At 44.8% G+C, this 17453-nt stretch overlaps 1 protein-coding gene across 6 annotated transcripts; it reads left to right on the top strand.

The window, feature by feature from the left end:
• Positions 1 to 39: 39 nt before the first annotated feature.
• Positions 40 to 10230, top strand: LOC110534094 (wiskott-Aldrich syndrome protein family member 3-like). Of its 6 annotated transcripts, none has more exons than XM_036990500.1 (9): positions 40 to 1068; positions 3111 to 3276; positions 5207 to 5341; positions 5535 to 5688; positions 5771 to 5888; positions 6082 to 6263; positions 6384 to 6623; positions 6766 to 7067; positions 7171 to 10229. In XM_036990500.1, the coding sequence occupies exons 2-9, from the start codon at positions 3144 to 3146 to the stop codon at positions 7326 to 7328; spliced, it is 1422 nt and encodes a 473-aa protein (XP_036846395.1). In that variant the 5' UTR covers positions 40 to 1068; positions 3111 to 3143; the 3' UTR covers positions 7329 to 10229. The 6 variants fall into 6 exon arrangements, with proteins under 6 accessions (XP_036846395.1, XP_036846394.1, XP_036846393.1 ...); XM_036990499.1 differs by lacking the exon at positions 40 to 1068 and adding an exon at positions 1135 to 1842 and having other exon boundaries at positions 3095 to 3276; XM_036990498.1 differs by lacking the exon at positions 40 to 1068 and adding an exon at positions 1136 to 1842.
• Positions 10231 to 17453: the final 7223 nt, after the last annotated feature.

The raw sequence follows: 17453 nt of genomic DNA on the forward strand, positions 1-17453 counted from the left end.
TATCATGACTCCCTCATTTACCACTCTTTATCTGACACATTCTTCACTGTGATCTCTATACATGAATAGAATTCACTCTGGGGGTTGAATGTCCACCGTGCTGAATGTTTGCGTGTCTAGCTAGACGTCTTTTACCAACTGCGGCTTTTACAATTGAAGTTACATTGTGTTTTTACCTCCCATTTTTAGACTTAATTCCATACTTCCATGTGTCCATCTGAAGCATGCATCTTCAGCATTAGGCTAGGCTATCTTATTAGGGAGACCGTTATAGGCCTAATCATTCAGAATCATGTTTATTGTCCTACAAGAGGAAAATCTTTGCACCGCTTACAAATAACATACACAAAACATAGAAAACGCAGTTGGAAACAAGCTACAAGTCACACACAACTAGTAGCCCCAAACTACATGGAGTTGGTAATGAATCAGGGAACCCTAGGATAATTGTGGGGTAATGGCGTGGTATAGCAGACCTAGCTATAATCATCCCAGGGGAAAACAAAGAGATAAATGTGATAGTGTCTGGGGGCTCAGTGTCATGGATAATAGAGGTATTAGTGGCTGGGGGTGGAAATGGGTGCAGTGATAGTGATGTGTGAAAACATTGAGGTCAACAGTGGCATTGTCATTGAGGGTAAATACTGTATTAGGGTTAATAAGGTTGAGCTGGCCAAAGATTAGGTCTCTGTTTGAATCACAGAAGCCCCAATATGTTACTCTTCAAAAAGCGAACCCATTATGTCATTGAGTTCATATTGAGGCCCCTCCCTGCCATCAGAACATGCATTAGCGCACCGATGATGTCTTTCGTACTGTGATCTACAGACCTCCATTAAAGCCACAGCAGCCAGAATCACTGTGCCTTTAAGCCCCCAGACCTCCATCCCACTCCCATGGTTCATGTGCCATCTGTCAGGATGGGCTCATCTGAAAGGGTGGTGCTTATGCCCAAACAAACCACAAGGTGGTACCTGGCTGGAACCCACTCCTGTGGTTCTCCTGAGAGACAGTATCCAGCTGGACTGAAGAGAAGGAGAGAAAACAAATGGAGAACGGCATCCGTAGGTAATTACTCACCTGTGTGCAATATGGAATTGCACTGGTTATATCAATTTGGTAGAAGAATAAGAGTTTAGGAGGAGTTTCCATAACAACAACGCCGATCATGCATTGAAAAATAAATCTTATAACAATTTGTCATTCAACTGTAAAATGTCATAATCAATTATTACATCTAAATCACAAAGCTCACTAATCGTGACAATTTGAGATGAACTATTTGGAGAGCTGCCAGACAAAAAACGCTTGAATGTACCAAAAAACGAATTCATAGGCCTACAAGTGAGAAAATAGGTCGTCTGACAATGGGGTGTGACCGTCGTGGGGTTGCGATGCCCGCAGTTGGCTGGGGGGTCATGAGCTGTCACCCCCTGGCTGCATCCATTCTCTTCTGAAACTATTCATTGACGGCCCGAAAGTGGTAATATATTCAGACACATTCTTCAGCGTTTATAATACATTTGAGAATAACTGGGCTAAACCAAAGACGCATACGCCTAATAATGCAATTTATGAAATAATGTAAGCTTGTGTTTGCGTCATTATCCCGATAACTCACTCGTCGTGCTGTCAAACTGCCAATGGTTGTCATGATGGATGTTTTTGGCGAACCTGATTGGACGACACAAATAAATCTACTAATTAAATCTCCGAGCCTGGATGCTGATTTGTGCAGGAGATTGCTCCTCACAGAAAGAATCCGGCTCTGGTGAGATGAGGGGACAGGATGGCAACTCGATCGGTGGACCGCAGTTGAATACTCCTAAAAGGACACTTTTGGTGAGCGGTCCGTCTTTATCATGTTGTTCACCATATCCCTATGTCTTCCCTCCCTTATTATGTCTGTTTAAGTATATTATATATATATATATATATATATATATATATATACTACAATTAGGATGATGCTATTTAAAAACCCTCAGTCACGGGTCACAGACCACCGCTCTTTGATAATAAACCGGTCCACCTGGAGTTGCAGGCACTTAATTATTACTATGTATCAAGATCTGGCATCGCTCTAAAGTGGTTTGAAACATAGTAGGCCTATCAATAATGCCCTCACTGTTCGCACAGTTTAAACTTATTGTCTCTCCTAATCACCACAGAGCTTTTGGTTGGGACAACCTTGCTATGCTTGCTTGTAATTGCGTGCGGAATCTATTGCTCAAGGCTGTTAGATGCTTTGCCCTTTAAGGTTTGTTAATAAATGTGTGCTCAAGCTTGCCATCGATGTCATTCTGTTTGTTCTATTGTTTAGGGATTTTAACATGGCTAAACTTCATCCCAGTCTTTATGGCATGTGCCACCATTCACAATATTTGCAGAAAGGCACCTAACTTTCAAATTTAGCATAGTCCTTGTGTCAAATAAGACCTAACACATATATCCTTCCCTTAGATAAGCCAAATCATAATTTTATAATAGCATAATTATTAAACAGTTGCATGAGTATTGCTTGCTGTTTTGGGGTTTTAGGCTGGGGTTCTGTACAGCACTTTGAGATATCAGCTGATGTAAGAAGGGTTATATAAATACATTTGATTTGAGTATGCTTGACTGAATGCTAAAACCTGCGTCTCCCAGAGGTATAGTGGGCTTTAGCCTTGTTGAACAACACAATCTTGAAATGCCCAGAAATGGGTTTTGATTCCTGGTTGTTTACAATAAGCATAGTTTGAGCCTATAGTCACTCAGTGGGACTCTCTTGTGATGGAATGCTATCTGCAACTCTTTTCATGCAGTTATAGGTCTGGAAACAAGTCTTGATTGAAGGGGTGTTGAGTAATACAATGAATTGCCTCTAATGAATTTTCCATGAATGAAATGAAAGGCCAGTGGGGTGAAGTAAAGAGTAGTTTGTGGCCTGATGAAACCTGTATGTGTCCTGATGGCATTACGTAAGACGAGTGGGATTTGGTTAGTAATGTAATCCGGAGAGGTTTGGGTCGATTGTCTCTGCCTCATGATTTAATCTGGTCTGAATTGATTGTTTGTGTCTGTCTGTGCGGAACGTGGCTGTCATTGTCAGCGGCTGTGTGTCCCAGCAGGTGGTGTGTGGCGCGGTGTGAGGGGAGGTCATGCCCCTGGTCAAGAGGAACATAGAGCCCCGGCACCTCTGTCGAGGGGGGCTGCCCGAGGGGATTGGCAGTGAGCTGGAGTGTGTCACCAACAACACCCTCTCTGCCATCATACGCCAGCTCAGCAGTCTAAGTAAGACATACCTTCCACACAGTCACAACCCCTCATCATATGCATTAAGCAGTCACCTATCACTTAACCAGCCTTACGCCAGCATACTCTAGAACAGTGACCTATACAGCCTCATCCATCGGTGTTACACTGGAAAACTGATCAGCTTAGGCAGATGCATTAAGTTGGTACATTTAAGTGTTTTTATTGATTCAATTCTATTTGGTAAAATACATTTTATATTGACAGATGTGTGTGTAAGTCTGTGTGTGCATGCATGTGTGTTTGAGTGTGGGGAGGGAGTAAGAGAGAGAATTAGAGTAGGAGAATTTACCAGACATCTGTCCTATATACCCACATTACAGTGTGTGTATCTGCATGCTGTTTGTGTGTGTTTGTTTGTGTGGGGTGGGGTTTTATGAAGTCACTGGAGATTAGAGCTTAATGTAGAGCTTAGTGTAACAGATAAAGGAGAGAGTGAGTGAGGGAGGGACGGAGGTAGAGAAAGAGTATGGAGACAGATTTCACAATCACATGCTCTTCACTCAGTGTTTGAAATGTGCAAATCTCAATCATTTGGTTGGTTTCCCGGCCCATCAGACATGTGCAAATCTCCATCACTACGTTACTCCTGTCTGTTCAACTTGACCTCAACAAATCTCTTTGCTCTTTTCTGTGTACTACGACATGTACCTCGCCAATGACTTTGTCTGAGCATTTAGACACAGGTGAATGTCTGTATTAAAGGACATGTTCAAATGTTTTTACCAAATCTAAAAACATTTTTTAATGTAAATTGCATCTTATCAAAGTGTCCAGACATTTTTTTTTGCGATTTCACTTGGTTTTGAGAAACCACCCTCAGTGGTGGAAAAAGTACCCAATTGTCATACTTGAGTAAAAGTAAAGATACATTTAAACAGAAAATGTTAAGTCACCCAGTAAAATACTAAAAGTATTTGGTTTTAAATATACTGCAGTATCAAAAGTAAAAGTATAAATCATTTCAAATTCCTCAAATTTAGCAAATCGGACTGCACAATTTTCTTGTTTTAGTTATTTATGGAGGGCCATGGGTACACTCCAACACTCAGACCTCATTTACAAATGAAACATTTGTGTTTAGTGAGTCCTCCAGATCAGAAGCAGTAGGGGGGATGACCAAGGGCATTCAAAATGTAACGAGTACTTTTGGGTGTCAGGGAGAATGTATGGAGTAAAAAGTACATTATTTCTATAGGAATGTAGTAAAGTAAAAGTTGTCAAAAATATAAATACTAAAGTACAGATACCCCCAAAAGGACTTAAGTAGTACTTATACCACTGCCCAACCTAAAAACCCGGAGGTTAGGCCCCCCAGATAGCATATCAACATGTCATAAGACATTTTTTTTTTTTAATGATTATTACTACTACAGGAAATTAGCTTTAAAACTGCACTATTTTGATGGCAAACTGCGTAAAATAGCATGAGATTAGCTATAAAACAGAAATTTGTGCTCTCTGCCACATGACCAAATGTTAATAAATAATCCTACAAAAAAATATATAGATAGACCTGGCGGGCCCCGCGAAACTGCACTACGCACTGTTGCACATGGAAAAGTATCGCTCGAGTCCAACAAAATTGAAAACAATGTTGCGGATAAAGTTCCAAATTACACATTTTCATGTGTACAACATCTAAAGACTTGCATCACTATACTGAGAGCTTTTCAATTTGTAAAAGGATGTAATTTGGGTGTTTTTGGAGCCTTTGTTAATGTTTATCCGTAGCCCCCAAACTGCAGAAATAGCAATGAGGAAGTCTACTGGTGGTGGGGCAAGTTTCTCAAAACCAAGTGAAATTGTAAAAAAAATAGTGTCTGGACACTTCACTTACATCAAAAATAGAGATTTGGTTAAAAAAAAGTGAATTTGTCCTTGGCTCCTCTCTTTCTTCATAACTCAGGTAAACATGCGGAGGATGTCTTTGGAGAGCTTTTTAGTGAGGCTAACACATTTTATGTGCGTGCCAACGGTCTCCAAGACCGCATCGACCGCTTGGCTGTCAAGGTCACCCAGCTGGATTCCACTGTGGAGGAGGGTCAGTTTGGGGTCAGGGAATAAGAAAAAAAAATAATAATTCTCTCTAATGTTGAAAGACAACTAAGTCATTAGTTCTCCTGCTCGTCTTTGGTTCTGCTTGGCCCATAATCTACTTATTATTTTCTATCTCAGCATCTTCTTATTCCTGTTCATCTTCCTATCAATCTCACATTCACTCTAATGCTTTCCAGTCTCTCTGCAGGACATCAACATGCGCAAGGCATTTAAAAGCTCTACAGTCCAGGACCAGCAGGTGGTGTCCAAGAGCAGCACGTCCAACCCTGTGGAGGACATGTACAACACCAGCGACAAGCCTCCTTCTCTCAGCATTCTCTCTGCTTACAGGTACACTGTACAGATACAACCACCAGACGAGCATTAACCTCCAGTTGTGACCAATAGCTAACTAGTCTCTCTTTTGACACAGAGATGACCACACCGATGGGATGAAGTTCTACACGGACCCATCCTACTTCTTTGACCTGTGGAAGGAGAAGATGCTGCAGGACACGGAGGACAAGAGGAAGGAGAGAAGAAGACAACGCGTGAGAGCCTTTTAATGTCACCCTTTCAGAAAGCCTCAGGCTTTTTGCTTCTTAATAACGACTCATTTCTTTGGGGCAACTTGTGTATACAATATCCTGTATAACTCCACACCTACAGTATCAGCAAAATGACCTCTTTCTCTCTCGCCCCCCTCTCTCTCTCTTTTCCTCTCTCTCTCTCCTCCTCTCTCAGGAGCAGAAGCGATGTGTTGACGGCACACTTCAGCGCGAGGTGAAGAAGGTTCGTAAAGCCAGAAACCGCCGTCAGGAGTGGAACATGATGGCGTTCGACAAAGAGCTCCGCCCAGACCACCGCCACCCTCACTCTCTCCACCGGGGGGTGTCGTCTGAGGGCTCCCTCTCCCCAGAGAGCAGGTCAGTGATTAGGACCATTGTCGTCTGAATCAGCTTCCTTCCCCATTTGTTTTGCAGATGGCATATTAACTTTTTGTGTTAGTGTAAAGAGTTCATCACAATTACTTTTTTGTTGTTTAGATATGGTCATGACCTGCCAGACTACCCAACTGCTCCAGGCCTTCCACATTCTGCATCCAACCATGCCCTGGCTCACCCCTACCCGCCTGCAGACATTCACGAGTCTGTAGAGCATGAGTACCACAGCATCGGAGTCAGTTACAGAGAAGGGACTCTCAACCGCACACACCACTCCCCACCTCTGCATCGCTCCACTGAGAGAATAAATGGCACTATGACGCTTCCACCTGCGGACTACAGGTACTGTTTTTGTAACAACTCTAAGTACAAGAAATCAGGAAAGCAGATTAGTAACTCTCTGATTTGTAAATACCAATGTGTTGTTAGCTCAAATTCTGCGTTCAGAAACTGAAAACCTTCTCTCTGACTTTCTCTCTCTCAGTATAATGGAGTACTATGCCAGTTCCGGACCACCACCCCCTCCCCCAGCCCCTCTTATCCCATCCGCACAGACAGCCTTTGGCTCTCCCATGGTATCCCCCACCCCCCTTACTGGATCTAGGACAGGGGCCACAGGCTATGGTCTCCCACCCCTACCTCCCCCAGGACCTCGTATGATTCCACCTCCCCCAGGTCCCCCTCCACCACCAGTACCCCCTGCCCCACCCCAACTGGCAGGACTCAGTGATGGGAAGAGACAGGACACCCAGCCTCGAAGTGACCTTCTGTCAGCTATTCGCATGGGTGCGTTTTTTTGTATCCAGACGTTTACTCTTCTTCTGGAGATGGCAGAGTTGTTTAAACAGTGCAAATGAGTTTAGACTGTGTGTGTGTTTGTGTTCCTCAGGCATCCAGTTGAAAAAGGTGCAGGAGCAGCAGGAGCAGCAGGCTAAGCGGGAGCCTGTGGGGAACGATGTGGCCACCATCCTGTCCCGTCGCATCGCAGTGGAGTACAGCGACTCGGAGGACGACTCCGAACTGGAAGAGAACGACTGGTCCGACTGACCCTGACCCCGTCCTTTACAGTGACCTCACACCATGGACACATCACTCCTCCAGCCCAGCTATCCCACAATGGTGATGATGCAGTACAGATGAATTATGGGAGTCATATTTTCAGTATGCATTAAGTGGGTATAGGCTGAGAATCCACTTGCATTTTAGTGTAAGTCCTGTAGGTGAGTGGACAGGACATGAATTGAAGGAAAATTAGTGTCCTGATGAACTGAGATTCAGCTGAAATCACTCAAAGGTACACGGACCAAATAACCAAGTAGTGAATTTCCCTTTTCCATACAGAGCTGTCTAATCTCTCTTTATCAGACGCCAACGTTACCATTTCATCTGACATAGATCACCAACACTGTATTCTCAATGTCACTAACCTCATTTATGATTTGATCTGGATTTAGAAACCATTAGAAAGGCTTGAGGTTCTCTCTGTAGCTTAGACTGGCTCTGAACAGACATAGCGGGTACGTTCCAGCCCGACTGTATTTAAGATGCAACCAGTGACAATAATTATGAATTGCTTGTCAATGTAAACATGTCTCTTCACATGTATTCCAGAAATACATTTAATATGATATGCAGATCAGCAAGCTGTCCACTGAGTGGCACTGTGCTCACGTTTAATGCTCACTATTTGAATGATTCATTTTTGAGATTCGAAAATAAAAATAAATTCTAGATTTCTAGCTATCAACAAACTGCAAACGTTTTCATCATGCTGAAATGTTGAATGAAGAGTGACAGGGTGACAATGTGAGTAGATTACCTTAAATAGACCTCAAACAAGTCAAGGACTTCATACTGCATGAGGTCTCTAATATACTGTATGGACAGGCTCCTATTTGACTAGATGCACTGCTGTGACACCTGTGCATGAATTCCATACAAGGCGTCTTTCGTACAAATGGAATAGTGGGGATAAATGTTTGTTTGACAAGGGCAAATGTAGATATTTTATATGTTTGCATAATAGCCCAATTTCTGTGCTATTGCAACCCACAAAACCGATAACTCTGAATGGATTCAAATTCAGTAAGAACATCAGAAAGAATTTAATATTTAGTCAAATCTGATATTGAATAACTGAATTTGGCAAAAATTATATGATGGAAAAAGACAACCATTGGGTAACCAATGTTTATTATAGTTTATATTTTCCCAGACCAGTTCAGAGCAAACCAGACCATAGATGGAATAAAATTCCCCAGAGCTTCAACTGCATCAAAAGTTTCACACAGTTCCCCGAGCGCTGTCTTCAAAGAGGGTGACTCCCAGAATGCCTCAGCTTGTTTGTGGTTTAAGGGGTGCACACAACCTTGGAAAGATCATCAAATCACTGTTTTACCACTCTACTTAATCCCTACAACAAATAGAAAGATTACAAAAAGGAGAGAATGGAGAGAAGTGGAGTGTGAGATTAAGTAGAAACTTGATGGATGCAAATTGACTGCTCAGTTTCCCAGTGTTGCTAAGGGGAGTGACGAATCTTGATTTCAAATCTCCCAGGCCGGAGAGTGGCTGGTGATCGGACGTTCCCTGTTACCTCTGCAGTGGCCAGCCCCTCTATTAGTGTCCGTTGTTGTGGCCATCTGCCGGATTACCCAGCAGGTTATATTTTTATAGAGAGCATCCCATTCTTATCCCGCCTGCAAAGGTTTACATTAAGGTTGAACTCGGGTGCGCTTACAATAGCTGATGAAGTAAGCTCTATCCTTCTAACAGCAGCCCTTCTCATCTTCTCACTGTTAGAGAGGCTGGTTACGCTGGGTTTAAAAGGGCTGCTTTACTATGGCATGAAAGAGGATCTCATGCAACGCCACTGTCGCCGATTTCTTTTCATGCATCATCAATAAGTGATGCCCAGGATAAAAAAAAAAAACATTTGTATGTGCCAAGTGTAATTGTCTAATTCTAATAGGCATCAAAAGGCCAACTTTTCTGTGTTACCATACAGGTGAACTCATTCCTGGGAAAAACATTTTTTTCTCAGCCTAGTAGGAGCGATGGCGTCCCCCTTTTTCCCTGGTCTAACGAGATTAGTCGTGCCAGTGCTCCCCCGGCTGTCACGCTACTGTCTACTTCCCATCTCTCCCCCGGGCCTCTAAAGTGATTAACCCAGCCCCTGTGGTCCGCACGGTTCTGTAGGGTAATTAAGGGGGGGGGGGGAGGCACCCCCCTGGCATGTCCCTCCCCAGGCCTTACTCGCTCTCTTTGGCACCTTTGTAAGATGGGATGGGCTGGGGTGTATGAAAGTGAGAAGTACCAGTGACTGAAAGAGAACTTTCTGAAAGTGTGTAGGATTCATGAATTATTCAATTAATTTTAGTATCCATTTAATGTGATACAGGTCCACATTTAGATGTATCATGTAATCCTTACCCAGCTCGGAGCTTGTGATAACACATTGTGGGAACTGAGTCCTCATTTAAAAATTAGCATGCATTTGGTCCATGCTTAGTCTACGTGATCTTTCCTCTCATATCTATCAAGCCGATTATCAAATCTCAGTAAAAGCTTATAAATACTTGACAATGGCATGCAGATTATTATACTATTGGATGTGTTGACCACTGACAATCTGTTCAAACCATTTGCATCCTGACATTTGTCTTTTAAAAAGAGCAGTACTGAATATTCATCACAGGCTTAAGGGAAAGTAATAATGATTGAGTCTGCCCATCATCTTGTCAGACCTCAGCGTTATGTGGATGCGCCTGTTTAACACATGTCACGCTCATGTTCGACTTGTCTGCCACAAGTTTTCCATCATGGCATCTGTTCCTTAATGATCGGTGGGGAACTAGGTCTCCCAAACCACATGGCCTTTACCACCCCACTGAATAAAAAGCTTATCTGATGAATAAAAGGCCTTCCAAAGGACAAAAGTAATTACTCAAAGCGTCAAACACCTTTCTGTTTAAAGAAAATAGCCTTTGTTTCAGTATTTGCCCCCTATTCTCATGACACAAGGCGAGACCCAGACACAGGAGGCAGATGGTTGGATTCTTAATGTTTATTAATCCAAAAGGAGTAGGCAATAGAATGTCGTGGACAGGCAAAAAGGTCAAAACCAGAGCAGAGTCCAGGAGGTACAGAGTGGCAGAAAGGCTCATGGTCAAGGCAGGTGGGTACAGAGTCCAGAACAGGCAGGGGTCAAAACCGGGAGGACTAGAAAAGGGAATAGCATAGCAAAGGCAGGAGTACGGGGGGGGGGAAATAAATCTGGTTGACTTGGAACATACAAGACGAACTGGCACAGAGAGACAGAAAAACAGGGATAAATACACTGGGGAAAACAAGCAACATCTGGAGGGGGTGGAGACAATAACGAGGACAGGTGAAACTGATCAGGGCGTGACAGTACCAGGTGGGCCGAGGGTACGATGACCTCTTGTTCTTGTGCCGGGAAGAGTGGAGGCTGACACCCCATGGAGCACTCTAATGGAGAGAGTCCAGTGGCAGAACTGGGAAAGGTGTTCGGGGCATACGCCACCCAAACCAGTTGTCGGCTCCAGGTAGTGGGATTGGTTGAGACCAGGCATCTCAGGGTGGTTTCCAGGTCTTGGTTGGTTCGCTCCAACTAACCGTTAGTTTGGGGATCGAATCCGGATGACAGGCTGGCCGACGACCCAATAAGGGTGCAGAATGCTTTCCAGAACTGAGACGAGAACCCCGATCGAAGACCATGTCTACTGGGAGTCCATGGATCCGGAAGACATGCTGCATCATAAGCTGGGCCGTCTCCTTGGCAGAAGGTAGTTTGGGGTGGAGGGATGAAACGGGCGGCCTTGGAGAACCGATTGACAACTGTCAGAATGACAGTGTTGCCATCAGACGGAGGGAGCCCAGTGACAAAGTCCAGAGATCTATGAGACCAGGGACCTGTAGAGGCTGAAGGAGCTTGCCGTGGAGTCTTGTTCTGAGCACACGGCGATGAAGGCAGAGACGTCAGGAACCATGGTGGGCCACCAGAAACGTCGGAGGAAGGCTAGTGTACGACGGGACCCTGGATGACAGAGCCCATTCCAGAACCCGGGACCGGAATGGGTTAGGGACAAACAGCCGGTTAGCCGGGCCACCTTCAGATCCAGGCTGGGCGTGTTGTGAACCAGGTTCTCAATACCCCAATCCACAGTGGCAGCAAGGCATGAGGTAGAGAATGGTTTTGGAGGTCGATGGTGTGGCAGAGGAACTGTATAGGCGGGAGAGAGCGTCAAGCTTCACATTTTCTTTTTTACCCTGGGTGGTAAGAAATTGTGAAGTTTAATCTGGTAAACAGGAGGGCCCACCGGGCCTGCCTGGAGTTGAGGCTCTTGGCTGTACGGAGATATTCCAAGTTATGGTCAGTCCAGACCAAGAATGGCTGTTCTGCTCTTTCCAGCTAGTGCCTCCACACTTCCAACGCCATCTTAACTGCCAGGAGTTCTCGGTTGCCTACATCATAGTTCCTCTTTGCAGGATTGAGACGATGGGACAGGAAGGCACAGGGATGAAGCTTCTGGTCCTGGGCAGATCGCTGGGACAGGATGGCCCCCACTCCAACACCCGAAGCATCAACTTCCATCACAAATTGACGCGAGGGTTCCAGATGGATAAGGATGGGTGCGGTTGTGAACCGATGCTGCAGGTCAAAGGCTTTGTCGACAGCTGGAGACCATTTGAACAGTACCTTGGGAGAGGTGAGTGCCAAGAGGGTGCCCGCCAGGGTGCTGTAGTCCCAAATGAAACAGCAGTAGAAGTTAACAAAACCAAGAAACCGTTGCAACCACACCCTGGATGTTGATTGAGGCCAATCCACCACTGCTTTCACCTGTCCAGGATCCATCTGAACATCGCCCTCAGCAATTGCATATCCCAGAAAGGCGATAGTAGAGCGGTGGAACTCACACTTCTCAGCTTTCACAAACAATTGGTTTTTCAGGAAGTGCTGAAAGACCTGTTTGGCACGAAGAACATGTTCTTGGGCAGATTGGGGGAAAAAAACAACAGGATGTCGTCAAGGTACATGAACACAAAATCGGTTTAGCATTTCCCGAAGCGCATCATTGACCAAAACCTGGAAAAAAAGGCGGGGGCATTGCTGAGTCAAAATGGCATGACCTGGTACTCATAATGTCCACTGGCTGTGTTGAAGGCTGTCTTCCACTCATCCCCCTCACGTATCCGAGCCAGGTGGTAGGCATTTCGAAGGTCCAACTTCAAAATATGGAGCCCCCCTGAAGAGGTTCAAACGCTGAGGAGAGGTAGGGGGTAATGATTCTTGACAGTAAGGTTGTTAAGTCCCCGGTAGTAAATGCACGGACGCAGGGTCTTGTCCGTCTCCACAAAGAAAACCTTGCGTCAGCAGGAGATGCAAACCGATGGACGGCCCCAGTGGCTAGAGACTCCTCCATAGCTTTGGTCTCAGGTCCGGACAGAGAATACAACCTACCCCAAGGTGGTGTAGTGCCTGGGAGAAGATCAGTGGCACAGTCATAAGGACGGTGCGGGGGAAGGGAAGTTGCACGTGCCTTACTGAAGACCTCCAGGGGGTCATGGTACTACGTGGGAATGGCAGAGACATCCACAGTATTGCTAACATCCTGAGGAAGACTACTTGGGGAAAGCTGTGCAGCTCGAAGGCAGTGGGAATGGCAAAAATGGGCTCCAACCCAGGATGTAGCTTGTGGTCCAGTCAATCACAGGATTGTGTTTGTAGCCAGGAAAATCCCAAAACGACTGGAACATGGGGAGATGCAATGAGGAGGAACTGTATGGTCTAACTGTGGTTATCAGAAATCCATAATTGAACGGGCACAGTATTATGGGTGACTTACCCTATAGAGCGGCCGTCCAATGCACTATCAGCCATGGGCACAGAGAGGCTGAGTGGGAATACCAAGCTCGGGGAAAAATCCTCTGAAAAGCTGCCTTCGAAAACTTCTGGATTCCCTCGAAGGTGAACGAGCCATAGCAGGTCCACGAGTGTGCCCAAGACCAGACCTCCTCACGCCTACGTTCCCTTAAGCGGCCATTGATTTTGATCGTTAGGGAGTCGAGGTCCACCGGTAATTCCCGAGCACCTAGCTCATCCTTCACATCCTCAGATGATCCGTACAGAAAAGTATCGAAAAGACACTCTGGATTCCAGGCACTCTTGGCAGCCAACGTGCGAACAGCAACCGCGTAGTCTGCCACACTACAGGAGTTGACGTAATACAAGCAGTTTACTGTCCGCCTTTCTCCAGGATACCGGAGACTCATACCTTTCTCACCTCTGCCATAAATTCCTCCAAATTGCAGATTGTTGTTCCCAAACTGCCGTAGCCCAGGAGTACACCCTTCCCGACATTAGCGTAATGATATGCCATCTTCGATCGGTCTGAAGGAAACGAAGATGGCTGTAGCTCACAAATAAGCAAGCACTGAGAAAGAAAACCCCGGCAGGCACCAGGATTCCCTGAATATCGCAGAGGTGGTGGTAAGCAGGGTTGTTGGGGAGCCGGGATAGGCTGTACAAACTCACCACAGATAGGGGGGGGGGGGGATTCATGGGTGATTGTTTTTTTCCAGAGGCAGCCTCTGAGCTAACTCCCTGATTTGCTCCAGAATAGCCTTCAACCCATGGTTGTGGCGTTCCATTAAGGAACTGAGCCCTTCCAAAAGGCCCTGCAACAACTCCTCATGTCTTCCAATGGTGGCTCCCTGCAGGGAGACAACGTGGAGGAGCTGATCCTAGTCTGCTGGGTCGGTCATGGCCAGTTCGTACTCATGACAAGGCGAGACCCAGATGCAGACACAGGAGGCAGATGGTTGGAGTCTTGATGTTTAATAATCCAAAAGGAGTAGGCAAGAGAATGGTCGTGGACAGGTAAAAGGTCAAAACCAGATCGGAGTCCAGGAGGTATAGAGTGGCAGAAAGGCTCGTGGTCAAGGCAGGCAGGTACAGAGTCCAGAATAGGCAAGGGTCAAAACCGGGTGGACTAGGAAAAAAAGAGAATAACAAAGGCAGGAGTATGGGAAAAACCACTGGTTGACTTGGAACTGGCACAGAGAGACAGGAAACACAGGGATAAATACACTGGGGAAAACAAGCGATACCTGGAGGGGGTGGGGACAATAGCGAGGACAGGTGAAACAGATCAGAGTGTTACACATATCCTGGTTTGAAAGTTACCTCACTGGTGGACAGAAGTCTGTTGTGTCAGTGGTCAATACTCAGAACCCATAGCAGTAGCAGTTGATTGTGGAGTACCACAAGGTCGTCCCCTAAACCCATATCACACTTGAAATCAAATGTTTGCTGATATCTCTAAGATGTCTGCCCAATTTGTAAAGTCTACTTATGCAGTCCTACAAAAGTATATCACAACCTATCTCTCTATGAATGCATTTCAAACCAAAGGTGTATGCTTGTCTGTACCAGCCAAAAATAATGCTTCATGGACAGTGACTAACTTTGATAACTAAAAAAAGTTGAGCAATTGACTGAGGATGTCCCTGGGTGGGCATTTTCAGTCAAGACCCTTGTTTCGCCTACAGCATACAAACATATGTGTGTGGCAAGCTGTCAAGAAGCCTGACACAAGTAAGGAGATATTCACTGGTGTACTGTCAGATATTTTACAGAATGTGTCACAGGTTCTGAGTGTTGCAGAACCTGTGTCCACATTTTCATCCCTGCATTATAAAATGTTGTTCTGGCACTAAACTAAACCAACTGTAAAGGTTTTGGACTGATCTAGAATGTGGCAATGCTGTAACAGTAACACATTTCTACTGGACCTAGCCTGTTGAATTGTATTTGTGTTTTTGAAGACTAGTCTGGACAAAAGACACCCTCCACCCACCTACCCAACTGAATGCCAATGCAGAAGAGGACAGCCATGTTCGACACCCACTCCCTCATGCTGGGTTTTGCAGTATTTCACGTGAGTGCACAACATTGGCCAGGCGACAGCACGGAGGATTAAGAGCCTTAATTAAGATTTTGTAACAACTCAGCGTGTGCTGTCTATATACGAGACAACCCAACGGACGCAGAGTGGGGTAGGGAGGTTCCTTAAACAGCTGCCTGTCCCGAACCAACCGCTGATGGTCCTCTGCATGTCTCTGCATGTCTATGTCATGTCTATGTCTCTGCATGTCCATGTCATGATGGAACCTTGGGGGGTTGTGTTCAAATTGCAGTCTGTGAATGTATGCAGTCTGTGATTCTTGCTTGTGGAGTTGAGGGAGAGAGAGAGCAAAACAGACAGAGAGAGAGAGAGAGAGTGTGTATGTGAGTGTAAATGTCAGTGTGCGTATGTCAGTGTGAGACAAAGGCAACAGTGAGAGAAAATCCATATATTGTGTCTGTGTGAGAAGCAGTGCTGTGTGGGAAGAGTGTAGCACCCCATGTATAGAGTTAGGGGGTGTCCCAATCCCAAAATCCGCGACAACACTGTGTAATCAGAGCTGACACTTATTGTATTAATATGGGCTAATGAGTGTCTAAAAGCCTGTGACCGCGTGCTTCGAGGAATCTCATCGTGTGCGTAAGTGTGGGGGTTGGAGAAGACAAATAGCTATATTAACACAGTATACACCGAGTGTACAAAACATTAAGGACACCTTCCTAATACTGTGTTGCCCCCCCCCCCCCCCCCCCTCACAATTTTTGCCTTCAGAAAAGCAGCAATTTGTCGGGGCATGGACTCTACAAGGTGTCGAAAGCATTCCACTTGGGTTGCTGGCCCACGTTTATTCCAATGCTTCCCACAGTTGTGTCAAGTTGGCGGCTGAATGTCCTTTGGGTGGTGAACCATTCTTGATACACACTGAACTATTGAGCTTGAAAGACCCAGCATCGTTGCAGTTCTTGCCCATTCACCCACTGAATGGCACACATACACAATCCATGTCTCAATTGTCTCAAGGCTTCAAAAAATCATTCTTTAACCTGTCTCCTCCCCTTTATCTACTCTGATTGAAGTGGATTTAACAAGTGACATCAATAAGGGATCATAGCTTTTACCTGGATTTACCTGGTCAGTCTATGTCATGGAAAGAGCAGGTGTTTATAATGGTTTGAACACTCAGTGTACACTGTATATTGGTGTACACTGTATATTGGTGTACACTGTATATAATGGGATCCAGGCATAATTAAAAAAATATTACTCAAAAAGTGTTCCGTTACTCATTTCAAAGAGGAAAATTAGCTTTCATAGCCATGGAATTTGGCAAAGCAAAATTACAGTAATACACATTTGCATATGGGAGACTGACTAGTGGTTGCTATGCAAAACAACTCAATCATTCTGTATTTTTTTTATATTAACATAATGGTGTGATACAGTTTTTATTTAACTAGGCAAGTCGGTTAAGAACAAATCCTTATTTACAATGATGGCCTACGCCAGCCAAACGACACTGGGCCAATTGTGCACTGCCATATGGGACTACCAATCACAGCTGGTTGTGATACAGCCTGGATTTGAAACAGGGTGTGTGTAGTCAAACCTCAAGTACTGAGATGCAGTGCCTTTGACTGCTGTGCCACTCGGGAGCCATTACACAATAGAGTTATAATATGGAGATCATCAATCTGATATACTCACACACTTTCAATAGAATGAACAAGTGTGATAGAGATTGAAAAATACATAGGCCTGCAGTTCTGGTTTTATTTATTAACTATTAACCAATTCATATTTGATGTACATGACTTTACATGTTGCGTTTATATTTTTGTTCAGTATAGCTATCTAGCGTGCCCCGAACACCTGTGTGTAAGGGTAACTGGGAGGAAGTGCAGTTCATCAACTGGAGGCACACACAGTTTGTATGGATCTGTGCAAAACTGCTACACTAGTGTATCTATTTTATTTGAAAGATTATTTCTTGCTGACATGAAAGATAAGGGGCATATCAGCATACGTTTCAAGAGCGGGAATTATTGACGTTTTTAAACGTTAAAACACAGCGTCGGAATTGTAGTTCACAGGGAACCAAGCGTTGGCGAATGTAACCACTGAAAACCCTACCTATACGGAGAAGAAAGGTTTTCGAGTGCTGAAGTAGATGTCTGTATGAGTAGGCTGTCTCTAGTCTACTAATAAATAATGTACACAAAAAGCATAACGTGTTTACATCATT

The sequence above is a fragment of the Oncorhynchus mykiss genome, chromosome 10, assembly GCF_013265735.2.
Source record: "Oncorhynchus mykiss isolate Arlee chromosome 10, USDA_OmykA_1.1, whole genome shotgun sequence".
NCBI lineage: Eukaryota > Metazoa > Chordata > Actinopteri > Salmoniformes > Salmonidae > Oncorhynchus > Oncorhynchus mykiss.